Below are 16,894 nucleotides of genomic sequence, written 5' to 3' on the forward strand. Positions count from 1 at the left end.
ATGTTTAGTGAAAAACTCAAGCTGAATAGTATAATCACATTTTAAAAATAACAAAATTAAAAAAATATATATTTGTGTGTTTTCATGGAAAAAATGAAGTTTACACAGCAAATTATCAACAGTGATTACACCATGTGAGTGAAAGTTACAGCACAGAGAAGAAAGGCATAAAGGCATATATGCCTTTAAAAAAAACTCTGTGCTATTTCCTTTTTTCAACAGTTACTTTGTAGTTAAAATAACATTTAAGCTATCATACAGCACTTTAATGCATTTTGATATACACACAGTACTTTCCAGTCACTGTCTCTAAGGTTTTTATTTGCTCCAGCCTGGGGATAGCAGGGGCCGCCAGGAACAGTCTCTGGGAAACTTCAGTTCTTAAAAAAGTTCTATTGTATAATCTCAGAGAGGCAACAATTGATGACATTTTATAGGGACAACTATAAGCTTATTTTCTAGATAAATCTGGCATGAATTTATCTCTTGAATATAGAATAAATACCTACGTTCACATTTGAAGTCTTTCTATATAAATAAATATTAATGCTTCTGAAACACCATATTTCACATGAAACCACTAGTTCTTTTGATACATTTCTGAAACTGAGTTAAATTTTTTCTGATATTTCCTGAGAAGAGAGAGAAAAGCAGTTTCTTTTCCTTCTCTAATATTCGTCAGAGAATAAATGCTGCACATGCTGGATCTGATCAGAAACTGCCAGGCTGTGTGGTCTTCTATCCTGAACATGTGTCATTATTGATGATTTCATATGGGTCATACTTTTAATGTAAAATATTTCCAGAAAGCTACAGGAAAATAATCTTTGAGGTATGGTTTATAAAAGGCTAAATATGAGAATGTACATTATCTTTTACTCTATTAGAGTCATGTGTAAGGGTCACAGGAGTAAAACTTATGCTGCAGATCCTCGCTATTAAAATTGTGGTCAATGGATTAGCAGCAGTGGCAGCACCTGGGAGCTGGCTGGAAATGCAGAATCTCAGGCCCCATCCCAGATCTACTGAATCAGAAATTGCATTTTAACAAGATCCTCAGGTGAGTGCTATGTCGTAGACATAATTATGAAGAATTACATGAAACTTAAAAGTATGAGAACTCACAAAAAAGGATTAGTATTTTAAAAGTTCATTTTCAATACTGTAGCACAGTTTTTCTAAATATGCTATCAGAATCCAAGAAATAATGATAAAATGCCATTAAAACAAAATTGCATCAAATGTTCAGAATTAAAAAGCCCTGACTAATGGGCCACTTTAATTCATTATTAACAAACCCAAATTTTCATACAAAGAAAACTGATGGGTATTTTCTAGGGCCTTATATAAGTAATTCATTTCAAATTTTTTTAGCTATTAAACGCAGACAATTTGAAACATGATGCTTAAAAATTACTACCTGCCTGCTAGGTGGTTGAATGATGAAACAACTTAGCCTGTATAGTTTGAATGCAATTCGTATACTACATAGATTAACACAAAATGTACATCATGAAACATTACCTCACTTGATGGCTTTAATAAATTTTTTCCGCTGAAATACTTGTAACCATGGCCTTCAGTATGAAGGAAAATTTTAAACACGATCAAAGGTGGAAATGTTTCACCGCTAAATCTGAAATAGAGACCAAAAATTAGTTATTTGGCACCAGGCTTGGGGCTCAGTTACTTCTTCCCCTTGTACTTAAGATCGTTCACATAGTTTCTTGCATGCAGGGTAAAGGCTATGCCAGAGCATAGAAAGAACTAGTAATGAAACGGATCACAGAGGATAAAAGAGCCACACTTTGGCATGTGTGCTCACAACTATTCTCATATATGTGTCAGACATACTATGGGAGATGAGAGCCACTCTCAAGGCAACTTTTGGCCCAAGAGTCATGCCTCAGCTTCTTCACATAATAATTGTAAATAAGAGTAACACATTCAGTTTGTAATTATACCCTGAAAAGTTATGAGGACTTAAAATAAATTTCTAACATTTCTTCAAATTAACCAGTACTTCTTGAAATAAATCAGCATAAAAACATTACCTCACTCTAACTTTACACTTCATGCAAGGATCTTTAACAAGCTCAGCCTCTAAGGGGCTTACTTTCTTCAGAATTTCATGTGTCACGTGATATTCCTGAAATAGATGATGGTGCTATAAATGGAAAGTGGTACCCTACTCAGACACAATTTATTGAAAATAACAGAGCGGGCATGGTAAAGTGAAAAGTATACTGAACTTCAAGTTCTGAAGATCTGAGTTCTAGTCTTGGCTCCCCTACTTATCATCTATGTAGCCTTGAGTTAATTACTTCATCATTTTGGCCTTCATGTTTGCATATGTGTCCCTCCTTGAGATCCCAGGCACTGTTCTTTCCCTATGACAACACTTTTCACAATGTGTTGTAACTACCGATAAATACATGTTTCTTGCTAGACTGTAAGCTTCATGAAGGTAGGGGCTATCTCTTTCTTCTTTACCATTGTATTCCTAGCACCTAGTACAGTGCCTGGAACACAGCAGGTGCTTGGAAAGTATCTGATGTTGACTGAATCACTGTAAAATGAGGATGATAATAGAAATGTTACTAAATTTTAAGTACCTCTTATATACCACACACTACGTTGGGTGCCTTATATACATAACGTCATTTAATCCTTACAACTCAGCAATATTATTTGAATATTATCATTCCCATTTTACAAATGAGTAAGCTGAGGCTCTGGGAGTGTCTGTAACTTAACCAAAGGCACAGAGGTGGTAAACAGAGATGTCAGGATTCAAACTTAGGTCTGTTTGATTCTAAAGCCCCCACGTTCTCCCTATACAACACTGCTCAACCTTTATGCCTGTGACAATCACATAAAAATGTACACCAAAGGGCTTTTAAAATGACAAAGCATTATTAATGTAAGGTAGTAACTTGAAGAGCTAGGGTAACAGATAAAAAAAGAATTTCCTTCTTTTTTTTACTAAAAGAGTCTAAAATTATGACAAACCAGCCTTATGATAATTAAATATAAGTTCCATATATGAAGATAAGAGAATGGACCTGAAATGTCACGAGTTTACCTAGGTGGGTTTTCTCTGAGGTATTTTGCTTTTACTGACATCAGAAATGGGTCTGTGGGTCAGATGGTGAAGTGTACACATTGCTGAGAGCTCACAATTTTTTTCAGAGCTGCTAAAATTCTCTTAATGTGACTATTACTATTTATAGACTGCTGTAATCACCGGTGAGTTTATTAGGAGAATATTTGGTACTATATGAAAGAAGGCTTAATACTCTGCCAGGGTCGCCAGAGTTTTTTCTTTGGGGAGTGGGGGGATATGCACCTGTTTGTTTTTGCTCAAATAGAACTACATTGTTCATAATGTTCTGCTGACTGCTGTAATCACCGGTGAGTTTATTAGGAGAATATTTGATACTCTATTCGAAAGAAGGCTTAATACTCTGCTAGGCTCGCCAGAGTTCTTTCTTTGGGGAGTGGGGGGATATGCACCTGTTTGTTTTTACTCAAATAGAACTATTGTTCATAATGTTCTGCACTTGCCGTTCTCACTAATGAGACATTTTAGCTACCTTTCTGTTGCTAAATCATATGCAAGGCTGCAAGATTTAAAGGTATGAAAGCACCAACATTTATTTAACCAGTATCCTACTGATGGATTTATATGGTTTACAATCTTTGCTCTTAGAAACAACAGTGCAATGAAATTGTACATATATTGTAGAATGGATTTCTAGAATTGAAATTGCTGAGTGGAAGGCAAAGGCACTTTTAATTCAGAGATTTTTTTATTGTTGAAAGATCATTGTCTCAAATCTTCAAATAAGAAATCGAATTTTAAAAATCATATTGGTTCCAGAAAAAGGAAATAATAGTTACCCATGTTAAAGATAAATCCAGAAATATTCATTTAGGGTTAACCAAAGAAAAAAATCCCACAACCCCATGCAATATTATTAGATTCAAATAGAAGAGATTTTAAAAGGTTATATATTCTACCTTTACTTAAGACACCTTTTAGCTTGGTAAGTAATTAAACCTATCAGATCAAATGAAAAGCAAAATACATACCGCCGCACAAACTGTGTACTTAAGGAGTTGAAACACTGTTTTGTCCAGATGAGATAACCAAGCTCTCTGTATCCTGTGGGCTGAAATCTCTTTATTTCTGAGAGGAAGAAAAAAAAAGTTAAGATTTGTGAAGCAGTTTTCATTTTCTTAAAGTCTCGGGGGAACTCTGCATTTATGCTTCCTCCTCCTGTGCCTCCTCATCCCCCACCCTAAGACTGACCTAATGAGGAACATTTGGATGTGGTAATTAGAACTGGTCATCTGCAGAATCCAGTCAGAATGAGGATATGAAATACTTGAGAATATTTCCCTTGAGATTAAAAAAAGTCTTGGCCGAAACTTTATCCTTGAAAGGCATATATATACATATATTTTTATAAAATTAAAAAGTGTGAGGAGACAAACATGCTTCCTAAAAACGTCCATGACCTAAAATGATTCCATTATAGTTAGTTCTTTAAAATGCTGCCCAACTAGTTCAAGTGCTATGAAAATAGAATGTGGAATAGTTGAAGTTACAGTAGGCCCAATTCTCTTCCAGGAGCTGATGACCATGCCCTAGAAAAAGAAACTCCCTTCTCTGATCTTTCTTTGAACCAGGCTCATCCCAGTCAGGTCAGAGCATTCTTCTACTTCTGATCACATCCCACTCACTCTCCAGGAACCACCCCACCAACCCTGTCATTACTCCTCACAGGGCTACAGACAAAGAGAGGTAGATACTCCTGCATAATGCCACCATTGGCTGGCAAAATGCAGACTGTAAGATGTAGAGTAGAAAAGTCCTGAAATATAGAAACAAACCCTTGAATACTAGCTGATGCCATTTACTAGCTGTTTAACCTGCAAATCACTTACTTTCTCTTGGATGCTGCTTCCTCACTTACAAAATGTAATAATAAGACAGGTTGTGTCAGGATCAAAGAGATGTGTGTTAACATGCTTTGTCAATTATGAAATACTGTAATTATAATAATTATTATTCAATTCAAAAGTAATTTTAAAACACACAAAACCCCTCTAATTTACCTTGTTTGGTAAATTGGTAAGTGTTTGATATTAGCTGGGCAAATACCACACCAAAACTGTCCAGTTCAGGAAAATGACACAAGGCAAAAGGTGGTTAGTTACTGTTGTTCTCCCTTTGTCTTTACAGTATTTGACAAATATACTTTGTCACCTTTTTTCAAGCACGGATTATCTGATTTTGGAACACCAGTAACTGATGTCTTCAGAGAATGACTCATTTTCCTTACAATGAAGTACTCTGAAAGTACATAAATTAAACATTTGAGGTCTTAATCTTTATTATTACACTGTTTGGATGAGACTCAAGTGCTATATGATTGTTGCACTAATTGTTGCACCAGAACCCCTTAAAAAGGAAGGTTTCATGGATCTCTTAATGTTGCGTATATTTTTTGTGTACTAAAAGTATGCGGTATATTGGAAGACAAGTGGATCTGCCCTTAGCCTTCTAACTGGTCTTCCTGTCTCCAGTCTCTTCATCCTCTACACTGCAGCTGGAGTTAACTTTTTAGAGCAATAATCCAACTTTATCACTCTTCAACTTAAAATCTTTCAGGGACACCTTATTTCCTCCAAGCTAAAGTCCAGACTCCTTAGAATTGCATTCAAGTCTTTTCACAATCTAGTTCCATTCTTTCAAATCTCAAAATATCAACTTTCTACTAAGATTCCTCTCTATATGGTAAGAACAAGAACTTGCCAAAATCAATGTTTTACAACTCTGTGTTGCTGATCATACCATTTCCTTTAGCTGGACTGACTTCCCTACCACCAGCAAACATCAATTCATCCTTCAAAATCCCAGCTAATTCATGCCTTTTCTCTGAAGTTTTCCACCTTTTCCTTTTTACAGAACTACTCACTACTGTCTCCAAGTCCTGTAATACTGTACATGTTTTTCTTTTATAGTACTTCTCATATTGCATCATAATTTGTTTTCTTGGCTGTCACCCCAACACACTTGTTGAAGGCAGGAGGCATCGTGCTAATATGGAATCCCTAATGCCTAACAGAGAGGAGGGTTTTTTATATGCTTTTCACCCGTTTTACCATGGAATAGCTGTGAGATTTTGGGCAAGTCCCTTAACCTCTCAGTAGCTCAGTTCCCTTCCTGGTAAAGTGAGAGGATGTGTACTGAGTGATCTGATTCCACCTCTGATTTTCCACCCTTTGACACATTATTCCAATTTGGATACTGCTCCCAAATTCTTAGCCTCTGCTTAGTGTTTTGTACTAAACCAGGGCCTCCTTATTTATTTATTTTTTTAGTGCCATGGACCCCTGTGGACAGATTCCTTCTAAGAACTATTTTTTTAATGCATAACATAAAATATACAGGATTGCAGAAGACTCCAATTATATTGAAATCATTGTCAAAATATTTTCAAAAACAAAATTACAGAAATGTGTCTTCTTTATGCATTAAATAAAATGAGAGCTCTAATAACTATTGTCTCATGAAGTGGTAATGAGCAGAAATATTTCAAGAAATCTGCCATGACTGTAGCATGATATGAAAATATCTGTGCTTTCTACTGATGACAAAGTCACAAGTACTGCTGATACTACTGTGGTTTGTTACCTACACTATAATTGAGAGAAATGCTAAAGTTCAGTTAGAGGTTAGTGAAAATAAAGTTGCTATTTTTCCCCAAGTTCTTGTACCCCCTGAATTAAAAATTTCTGCCCTAATTTATCATTTATAAATCACACTTTTATATAATATGACATTCCAGTACTGATGTAGAACCTTCAGAGTTCCCTCAATATTCCTCCTTAGGGATGCGGATGGGGATAGCTTGGAATATACAATTCTCTTGAGAAGGAGAAAATCAGCCCTTAACATCTGGGAGCTGGCCTGGCACTCACAGCTGGGCTATGGTGTTAACCCTGGCTTACACCACCCAGCCCAGAGCAAAGCCCAGCTTCCTTGAACTTGTGCCAAATCACCCAACCAAAACCCAAACCCTACAACAAATCTTTCTAACACCCTCTTACTGAGATGCCCCACTGTTTCCCAAGGTGTGCATTTTCCTGGCAAGAATAATAAATAAAACCAACTTGTTCAACTACAGATGTGGTCTTTGGCTGGAGAGCAGTGACACAGCACCACTCAAACCCCCAAAATCTTCTGGATGCCCACCTGAATGGGTTTATACTTTCTATGGGGTTAGAAGGGGAAATACAGAATGAAATTTTAAACATACCTCCCATTATGGGACACTATAACAGTTCCCTAGGTGAGATCATAGAGTTTAAAGGCAGACTACCTAGGTTTGGATCCCGGCTTCCCAATTTCCTCCCGTGTGACCTTGTACATATTACCTCTTTGTGCCTCAGTTTCCTCATCTATTAGATGGGGGAATAATAATCGTGTCCACCTACTTGGGATGTCGGAAAGAGTGAGGAGAATATGTGTAAGGAATTTCGATCATAGCTGGGCCTATAGTAAAAGCTGTTGGTGCTTGTTATTCTTGTTAATAATTATTGTCATATTAAGGGACAAACATCTGATTCCCTGTGAGGGATAGACGCTTAAGAATTTTACAGAGAAAAAAAAGAGTCTTTCGAGGCTAAAGGAAGTAGCAAATTAGTTTAAATTTAAAATATTAGAAATGTCCAGCCCAGGGTAAAAAAAAAATTTGAAAACCTTTTGTGAGGTAAATCCAGGCCCCGAGGTCGGCGGCTTCCGGCTGCAAGGCTTTCGAGGCCGCCTGAGGCCTGCTGAGCGCCCCCGCCCGGCGGCCTCCGCACATAGGATTCCCAGCCTACGCCGCTGGGCGCCCAATCGCGGCGGTGACGGAAGATTCCCAGCGCCGCGCGGCTCCCGGCCCCTCCCTCCTTGCGCCCCCGCGTGCCGCCCACACTGAGCGGGCGCTTTCCTGCCGCCTAGCAACAGCCGGCGCAGGGGCGGAGCCTCCGGAAGGCGGGGCTTGAGTTCGCTTGCCGCCCGAGGCGCGACGCGCGGCAGCTCAACGACACCGCTTCCAGCCCAGGCTTCCGAGCTAAGCCTTCGCGGAATCAAATTGGCTGTACAGCCGTCATCCGCACCGCGGCCCACTTGCGGTCGGAGGAATTCGACCCTACCCGGCCGCCGTAGCTACCTCTCCCTAGTGGGCGGGGCCAAGGTCCGGGTGACCCCGCCGGAGCCGCCGCTGCCAGCGACATGTTCAAGGTGAGAGCGTGGAGCAGGGTCACAGCTGTCGCCGCCCCCTCCCGGCCGCCCGGAGCCCTCCCCGCGCTCTCGTGGGCCTTTCCGGGGACCGGGCCCCGCTCGCCCCGAGGCTTTTCCCGCCTCCGGGCCGGCTGCGTCTCGGCCCCGCGGTTCATTCACCGGTCCCCTTGGAGCGAGCGGCTGCCGGGCGGAGGCGTGAGACTGGGGGTGGGTGGGTGGGGCCGTTTGGGTCTTGCTCTCATGAATAAAACGCTTTAAAAAGCTAAAGTACCTCACAAAGCATCCACCCTTCGGCACGTGCCCTCTTGAATCCGTGGGTAGGGTGAGGCCAGCTCAGGACACTAAGGGGTCCAGCTTTGGTTTGGCGAGGTCAGGTTTCAGAACCTGGTGTATGAATGGGGGAGGGTCACCTTCGGAGAAGCTGCTGCAGGATGTCGGGGAGGCTGGCATGGAAATGGCTGGGTGAGAGGGGGAAGCTGAAACTTCTCTCCCCTCCCCAATGAACATTATGTAGATAGACCCCCTTCTGAACATTTTATGAATTATTGTCTTTTGAAAGAAATCTACTTTTATAGTGAAGACTTTCGAAAATCTGCATTTGAACATGAAGCTATTCTACTACTTAAAAAAAAGTAAATGTTTTTCTATCATGAAAAACAAATCACTAGCTACCAGAAATGAGTCTCTAAGAAGCATTGCACCCATTAAATAGTGCTAGGGAAATCTCACAATTGTACTACTCATTTAAAAGTTCTTTTGCGCTTCTGCAATGTGCTCTGGGTGCATTAGGACAGGCTATAAAATCAGAACATGGATTTGGCCTTCCAGTCCTGGCATTGCCACTTTCTAGCTATATGACCTTGGGCACGTCACTTAACCTTTCTGTGCCTGTTTTCCTATTAGTGAAATTGAGGGAATAGCATCTACCTTGTAGGTTTATTATAAGGGATAAATAAGTTACTATGTGTAAAACACTTGGAAAAGGCCCTGGCACATGGAATTGACATCTAAGTATTTGCTTTTATTTTTGTTTTCAGACAGCTCACAGTTTAATTAAGAAATCAGATCCCATAAGCAACTTGGGTTCACTTGATAAATTTGTGTTGAACACCTATTATGTGCTAGGAGCTCAACTCAGTTTTAGGGTTGCAACAACAAAGGTTATGCTGTGATCAGTTTATGACTATCAACAATGTACTGTGATAGTTAAAAGGAGAGCAGGATCTCCTGTCTTACCAGGGATTCTTAACCTGTGGTTCTATGCCTTCAGAGGGTCTGTGGATAGAATTCAGGGAGTTCTTGAACTCTAATGGGAGAAAAAATAATCTTTTTTACCAATCATTTCCTTCAGTTATGAATGTAGATAACTGTTTCAGTTATGTATTTCCAAATAACGACCTTAAAACAACAATTTATTATTTCTCACCGTCTATAGATTGGCTGGGCAGTTCTGCTGGCATCCCCCAATGATTGAATTCAGCTAGTGGCTAGACTCCAAGGTTGCCTTATTCCCCTGTCTGTGGGCCTGAAGCCCCTCAGTGTTGCTATCTTGGGCTTCCTCACATTGTTACTGGGTTCCAAGAGGGCTAGTCCCCATGTGTGAACAGCCGCTTGCATCACATTTGCTGATGTCAAAACAAGTTACGTGGCCAAGCCTAGAGTCAATATGGTGGGCACCTGCACAAGAGCATGGATATAAAGACATGTGGTTCGTTGGGAATGATTAATAAGCTACTACAGCAACAAAGTATACTAGTATTAGCAGTACCTGTCACCAATAGAAGTCAACAGGACTCATGAATGTCAGACATTTTCATATCACATTACAGTTGTTGCAGATCTCAAAATAACATGCTCATCACTGCTTCAAAATTATAAGATTCACTATTATATCTTTTTATTTAATGAGCAAATAAAGAAGCACATATTACTATATCAGTTTTGGGGTTTTAAAAATATTTTTGTAAGTATATTGCCATATAATTGGCATCTTATGCAGTTAGAAGCATCATTTTGAGAAAGGGTCTGTAGAGCTTATCAGACTGTCAAAGAGGTCTATGGCACAAAAAAGGCAAGGAACCCCTGTGGATTTCAGGGGAGGCAAATTCTGAAAGATGGGAGTTTCCTCAGGGGAAAGTCAGCAGTGGTACTCCATTGGGGGAAGTGCCAGTAGCTCATTTCTGCTGTGTCATGGGAAAGGTAAAGGGAGCTGAATAGAAAAGCTCACAAGGAACCTTGGCGGACACCAAAATGTAAGAAAGAGAAAGAGGGGAGGCCAGGGCTGTTTGAGAAGCAACTTTTGATAAGCAGAAGTAGGAGCACAAGAGTGATACTTGGAAAATTAAAGGAAGAAAAGTTTCAAGGACAGACTATGTTAGGATGCTTTTAGGTGGAAAAACCCAATTGCTTAAATAGTAAGGAAAATTATCTCACAGAGTCCAGAGGAAGGGTGAACTCCTGTGGGTCAACTATGTCTTCAAGGAGCCCGTCTCTTCTTGGCTTTCTGCTATAAGATTGGTTCCCCTAATGGTTGTTAAGATGACTGCCAGTAACACATGTTTGCCCATTTACTAGAGCAAGAGAGAGGACAAAACGCCCATGTTTGGATTACACTTTTACTTCAGTCTCATTGGATCACCTTAGGTCAGGTGCCTGCTGAATACCAGTGCTGGGGGAATACCATACCCTGATTGGCTTAGACTAAACAGGATCAGCTCAGGATGGGGTCACTTTACCTTAGTCACATGGGAAAGAAATGAATCTATGAACACAATGAGGGAATGGAGACTGGATGTGCGCCCATGATGTCCATTACAGAAAGATGAGTTAGATGAGTTTGGAGCCGTGTTCACTGATTTGGGCAATTTGTTTGGAAAGCTTTCATGATCTTTTTTATGTAGGTTTTACTGATGGACTTGAAAGCTAGATTAGTATGGGTTGGTGACTGAAAAATGAGTAAATAAATGGACACAGTGTTGGGGTTTATAAGCTTAACTGTCAAGGGGAGGAGGGAGAACATAGTAACTAGAGGGACATGTTTGGTCAAGATTCTAGAGTTGCTTTGTGGTTGTTCCAGTATTCAAGATTTGGCAGTGTTTATGGCTTAGAGAGGAATGTAGGGAGGGAACTTTTATAAAAGAGAATCCCTCAGCTTTAAAAAGGAGGAGAGATACTCCCTTCCACCTGTGAGATGGAAAGAAAAGAAGGGTGGGAGTGATTATAGACTAGTGGCTCTCAACTGGATGATACCTCCCGCCTAGGGTATGTTTTAGAAATTTGGGTGGTTCTTCACGTCTTTAATTTAGTTGTGTTAAATGTTTATATATTGAAATATAATTCTTGTAAATCTTTCCTTTTTGTTCTCCATTGTGTTCCCATCAAATCAACATACTGGTCTCTTTTTTGGAACTTATGTGTGTAAGTGGGTGATGAATTTTATTTCAAGAGAGCAAAAGAATTTAGAAAAATATGTCATAAAATGGCAGTGTCAGGTCTAGTAGGTGAGAACCAGTGCTTCTCAAACTTTAATGTGCGTGCAACTCTTGTTAAAATACAGATTCTGATCCAGTAGGTCTTGGGAGGGGGACGCCTCAGAGTGTCCATTTTTTAACAAGCTTCTAGGTGGTTTAGATGCTACTGGTCTTTGAATAGCAAGAACTGAGGCAGATTGGTAGATGAATGGTTTCTTGTGTTTTCGAGGTGGGTGATTTTATGAGCTGGTGGTGGTGGGATTTGGAAGAGGCATTGATAAAGAACAACAACAACAACAACAAACCAAATGAGAGGCTTTGAGGGCTGTGCTGAGAGCCACTAAGGGCAGCCTATCATGATTGCAGCCTGGGAGTGGGCTTGAGCAAATGGTAGGATTGATCTGGCTTTGAGAGTTATCATCTTGGGTCAACTAGGACTGGAGGGCAAAAGAATTGATAGTATAGGCATTGATGGGAAAAGTACAATGTGTTTGACGAGTTATTTGCATATGCAGTTAAAATATTTAAACTCTAATCATTGTTTTGATTTAGTTTTCCATCTTCAAGTCAGTAGGGGGCACTGCTGGATTACAAAACACATTGAAAATCTGCCCTGTGTTTGCATTCTGTTGCAGCAAGTAGTTTTTCCGGGTGTTGAATGTTGGATACATACACCCAGTCTCCAGATTCACGTTACTAGATTTCATTCGTTACACAAATGTTTATCACAGTTCAGCTATGGGCTGGGCACTGTGTTGTACCTTGGCGGGTATAAATGAAAAGACTTGTTTCTTACCTAGGAGAGAGTCCCCAAATTTGGCCACACGTCAGAGTTATTTGTGAGACAGTTCCCAAGGCCCTGCCCATGGGTCTGATACAGTTTTTGGTGAAGTCCAGGAACCTCTAGTTTTGAAAAAGCCCCCCAGGGTGACCGTGAAACTTGAGTTTCAGGAGCTCACAATGCGGTTAGTGGCACAGACATGAAGAGTTCATTCAGGTGCAGTGGGATAAGTGCTCTGATATAAAAAGGTTGGGGAAACATAGAGCAGTATGTCTCAACCTTGACTGCACATTAAAATCACCTGGGGAGCTTTTATAAGTCCTGATGCCCAGGCTGCACCCAGACCGATGTCATCAGGATCTTTAGGGTTGAGATCTAGGTGTCTAGTTTCTAGGGCATGTAACCAACCTTGAGAACTACTGACTTAGAGGAATGAGCACCAGCAGGGGGCATCAGGACACTTTGTAGAACATGCTTGCCCTGGCCTTTGAAGCTGAGCAGACAAGGTTGAAAGGGCCTTCCAAGCAGAGCAGAAAAGTGCATGCAAGGAAACAGAAGCTGAGTGTTCAGTGCCAAGTTAAAACCTTGGACTTTACCATGTTACCTAGGTGTGAGACACTAAAGTTCTCTGTAGCTGTGTCCTCATCTGTAAAACAAGAATAAGACTAGCACCAACCTCAAATTGTTGTGTGGATTAAATTAACTCAAACCCAAAGTTCAGCACAGTGTTCGGTACAAAGGAAATGTTTGATAAATATGAGCTGTTACTAACTTTTAGTTGGTGTCTTGTAGGAGGCTGCTATGGTAGTGTTATGGTGGTGCACAGTCTTGGAGCTTTCCAAAAGTTTTTTGTTTTTGATGTCAAAAGTTGGTAGTTGACTGAATGTGGCAGAGTTGGGAGAAGGAGAATTTAAGGATGCCACCCAGGTTTTTGGCTTGGAAATTTGAGTGGTTGTTAGAACTATTCATTGAGGTGGGAAAGTAGAAGAAGGCTGAGTTTGGTTTTGGGGGAGGTGGTAATTTGCTTTTCAACAAGTTGGACTTGTTGAAGTACCTGTGGACATTAAGAGGTGGTAATCAGTTGACATGGAACCCAAGAGTATGGAGTTTTCATTAGACAGATGTGGGCTGGAAATGGGGGAATCATCAGATGCTTCAAAGGCCAGAAAATGGCCTAGGGAAAGCTGGTCTGCGTCATTTCCTTCCTGAAGGGCGGAGTTGTGACCTGTACTCAGAGCTCAGTGCTCAGAGGAGCCTGAGATGACCATAGCTTTGGCTATAAGGCATTATTACCTCACATACTTGTTTTGTGGCTGTTTGGTCTCAATATAATTCCTTTCTTTCTGAAATTAATTTTCTGACCATGAATAGTACATTACTAGCACAAACTGAGGGGAGAATTACACTGCTAAGTGGAAAAGGAAAATCATCTGTAAATTGGAAGAGAAATACTGTAACTTTATTTTACTTGAATATTATTTTCAATGTCACATATTTTGAAAGATAACAAGAATTTTCCCCCTTAGAATGTATCTCTGAGGGAATTCTCCTTGAGGAATTATAGCGAGTACATTTTTACTCACATAAATACATATTTGTATGCAGAATTAGTTGGATGTTCTGCCTTTCTTACCCTTCAGAGATGTTGGGTGGTAGATCACAAAGAAGAAAAAACTGCCCTTCGCTGCTGGCTGCAGTCAGAAAGCACAGGCTTGGGTTTCAGTTGTAGTTTCTGGTTTCTGGCTGAGCAACCTTAATGAGGTTTCTTAATCTCTCAGAGTCCCCGCATCAGGGTACTGTGGGGACAGTCACATGCTCCTCCATATCACACAGGATTGTTGGGAGGTTCAAATGCGATAACATGTAAAAAGAACAGTGAACTACAAAGCACTGTATGAATGTTTCAGATATTTTCAATCCCTTCTGCATCACATCTGTCCACGGAAGTGATCTAGTGTTTTAGGTTAGCACTATGGACTTCGGACTGTAAAAAGTAGCTGAAACTTAAGTAAATTCACTTCTCATTTGGAACTGAATTTGCTCAGGACCCTGTAATACTCTTCTATCTATTTCTAAAATACAAATAGCCTCTTATGTGCAGGTAACACTGAAAGAGGAGAAGGAAGAAGTAGATGAATTACACCTTAAAGGAATGGAGAGCAAAGACAAAATGGAGAACAGTAGATAATTCACTAGACATTTATGATAAATGAATTTATTACCCCCATGATCCCTATGCATATTTGTAGACTTTATTATGATTTAAAGGTTTAATTTTTAATTTATATGTATGTGTGTTCCACACCCATATCCTTTCTAGGCTAGTCTGGGACTTCTTAGAGGCCAAGAAATGAACTTTGATACCTGTTTGTATGGTACATTTAAAATTAGTGTAAGTAAGTAGATGCATAAGAAATCTCTATAGCAAAGGTACGTATCTGTTTCAAAAACTTGAGAGTTGACTTATTTATAATATGACAGGAACGTACCAAAAGATTTTTTAATGAAAGAATTAAAAGAGTTTGTATCAGTTGATTTCCCCCAGTAATGCTTAAGTGGAATTTTAGTGCATACAACATGAAACTTTATGTGGATATTTTCAGGGGGGAAAACATGCCTAAAGATAGATTTTAAAATTTGGAAGCTATTTTTTTTTTACTTTTGCTGGGGTTTTCTTGATCTTTGCATGGCCTCATGCCATTTTTTTCTTTAGAAAACTTGAACAGTGCCAGTTTCTTAGTGTAGTGGGCTTTAAAACTTGTGTTCTTTGTGCCCTAAAACTTGTAGCAGCAAGAATTTAGAACAAGGGTTGTAGAGTTTTCAATATGCTGAGAGTCTATAACTTTGAATATTAAGCCATATTTTCATAATAGCCTTATAGGCAACGAGTTGTATTTTGAATGAATATTGTTTTAAAGGCACTTTAGATACAGTTACCCTTTGTTTTTCTACTTATGGTAACTCTTTGAAGCAATGCAGTGTGTTTTATTCAAAGCCCACACTGGCTCCAATTTAAGGAGGTCTTTGGTTGGGTGAGGATGGGGAGGCCTCTGTGGGAGCTGGAGATAGGTTTGCAAGTGCACGTTCATTGCTTTAGTTGGGAGGAATACTCAGTGGTTTCTTTTTTCAGATGTGCCTTTTCATTCCTTTGAAGAGTGTTTTTAAATAGGATGTATGAAAATAATAAAGGTTCATTTGTCTCCCTCCCCATCCCACAGACGTCAATCCTTGTGAAAAAACAGCCTGTTTTTCTTTGTGCTTGCTGAAATGCGTCTCCTTTCCCATTAGGGGTGCTGCTTCGTGTGTCGTATGATGACATGGGTTAAACTGGTGAGTGAGTAAGTCAGCATCAAGTGATACGAGGACTCCACCAAGTTTCCTAAGTCTTCTGTTAATGGCTGACCTCACTTGGCAAATATTGATTCTGAGCCTGTTGGTAGAGTCACATCGTTTGGGAGCACTGTTAAAAGTTGCTGTGTGTAGTCCAAATATTGATTTTTCTTGTTTTCGTTCCTTATTCTCAGAGATTTTTCATTATGAATCCAGATTGTCATCAGCTGAGTTGAGCCTTGCACACGATTTTTTTTCCCAAAAGAGTTTTGTGGTTTCCTTTTTTCCTTAGAGAAGAAAAAGGCTGTGAATAACTGAGATGAGGTTGAAGGCAGTTATTGTCAGTTCCGTGTTCTCTGTGCACACAGTGATCTATTAGGAACCGAAACCTGGGTCTTTAAAGATAAACTTTACTAGCTCTTCCTCTTAGAAAGTGGAATTTTTTTTTAGTTGTTTGAAAATGTAGAAACATTTGAAAGGCAAGTTTTGTAGTAAATGTTCCCCCTATGATTTTTTTTCCTCTCTATATTTCCTTAACTCAGAAGAGATTGAATGGGTCTTGGGATGCCATTCCAAGAGGGAAAAGAAACATACATATTTTAGAGTTTTAGGTAAGCACTATTAACTTTCTGTCTGAATGAGGAAGTTCAAAATAAATTTGAAACATGGTAAATTACATGTCCTCTGTGTTCCAAGTCTGTAAAACCAGTACAGCCCAACCAGATGACTCAAAACCTGCCTGAATGAACAATTATCTCACTCTTTGGCTCTGAGGTTTCCTTCCTGTTTATCAGACAAGTTTATTATTTTTTTAGCATGAATTTAACGAAATCTGATAACTAGCAGAAAATGAAACAATTGCAAATGAAACATCTTTGCTTTGCTGACCTAATTTTGTGGTGAATTCTGCCCTCCAAAGATAAAACAGAAGCTGGTTTTCTATTAAAAAAATAATGTTAATCTTGAAAACAGTCTCAGTTTTCTTCTTTACTTATCTCTTGAGATCACAATGTG

At 39.6% G+C, this 16,894-nt stretch overlaps 2 protein-coding genes across 2 annotated transcripts in view; one reads left to right on the plus strand and one right to left on the minus strand.

Annotated features, from left to right (window-relative positions):
* CXHXorf58 (chromosome X CXorf58 homolog) overlaps positions 1 to 8,292 on the minus strand; it is a 30,592-nt gene extending 22,300 nt beyond the window's left edge. The window contains exons 1-6 of the mRNA XM_064483208.1: positions 8,186 to 8,292; positions 7,775 to 8,135; positions 4,750 to 4,880; positions 4,096 to 4,192; positions 2,055 to 2,149; positions 1,525 to 1,636 (exon numbers count right to left, since the gene is read on the minus strand). Of these exons, the coding sequence (XP_064339278.1) occupies positions 1,525 to 1,636; positions 2,055 to 2,149; positions 4,096 to 4,192; positions 4,750 to 4,880; positions 7,775 to 8,135; positions 8,186 to 8,292 (903 nt within the window). The remainder of the gene's footprint in view (positions 1 to 1,524; positions 1,637 to 2,054; positions 2,150 to 4,095; positions 4,193 to 4,749; positions 4,881 to 7,774; positions 8,136 to 8,185) is intronic.
* Positions 8,073 to 16,894, plus strand: part of APOO (apolipoprotein O) — a 46,992-nt gene continuing 38,170 nt past the window's right edge. The window contains exon 1 of the mRNA XM_031445701.2: positions 8,073 to 8,299. Coding sequence (XP_031301561.1) covers positions 8,291 to 8,299 — 9 coding nt within the window. The 5' untranslated portion in view covers positions 8,073 to 8,290. The remainder of the gene's footprint in view (positions 8,300 to 16,894) is intronic.

Source organism: Camelus dromedarius, chromosome X (assembly GCF_036321535.1).
Source record: "Camelus dromedarius isolate mCamDro1 chromosome X, mCamDro1.pat, whole genome shotgun sequence".
Lineage (NCBI taxonomy): Eukaryota > Metazoa > Chordata > Mammalia > Artiodactyla > Camelidae > Camelus > Camelus dromedarius.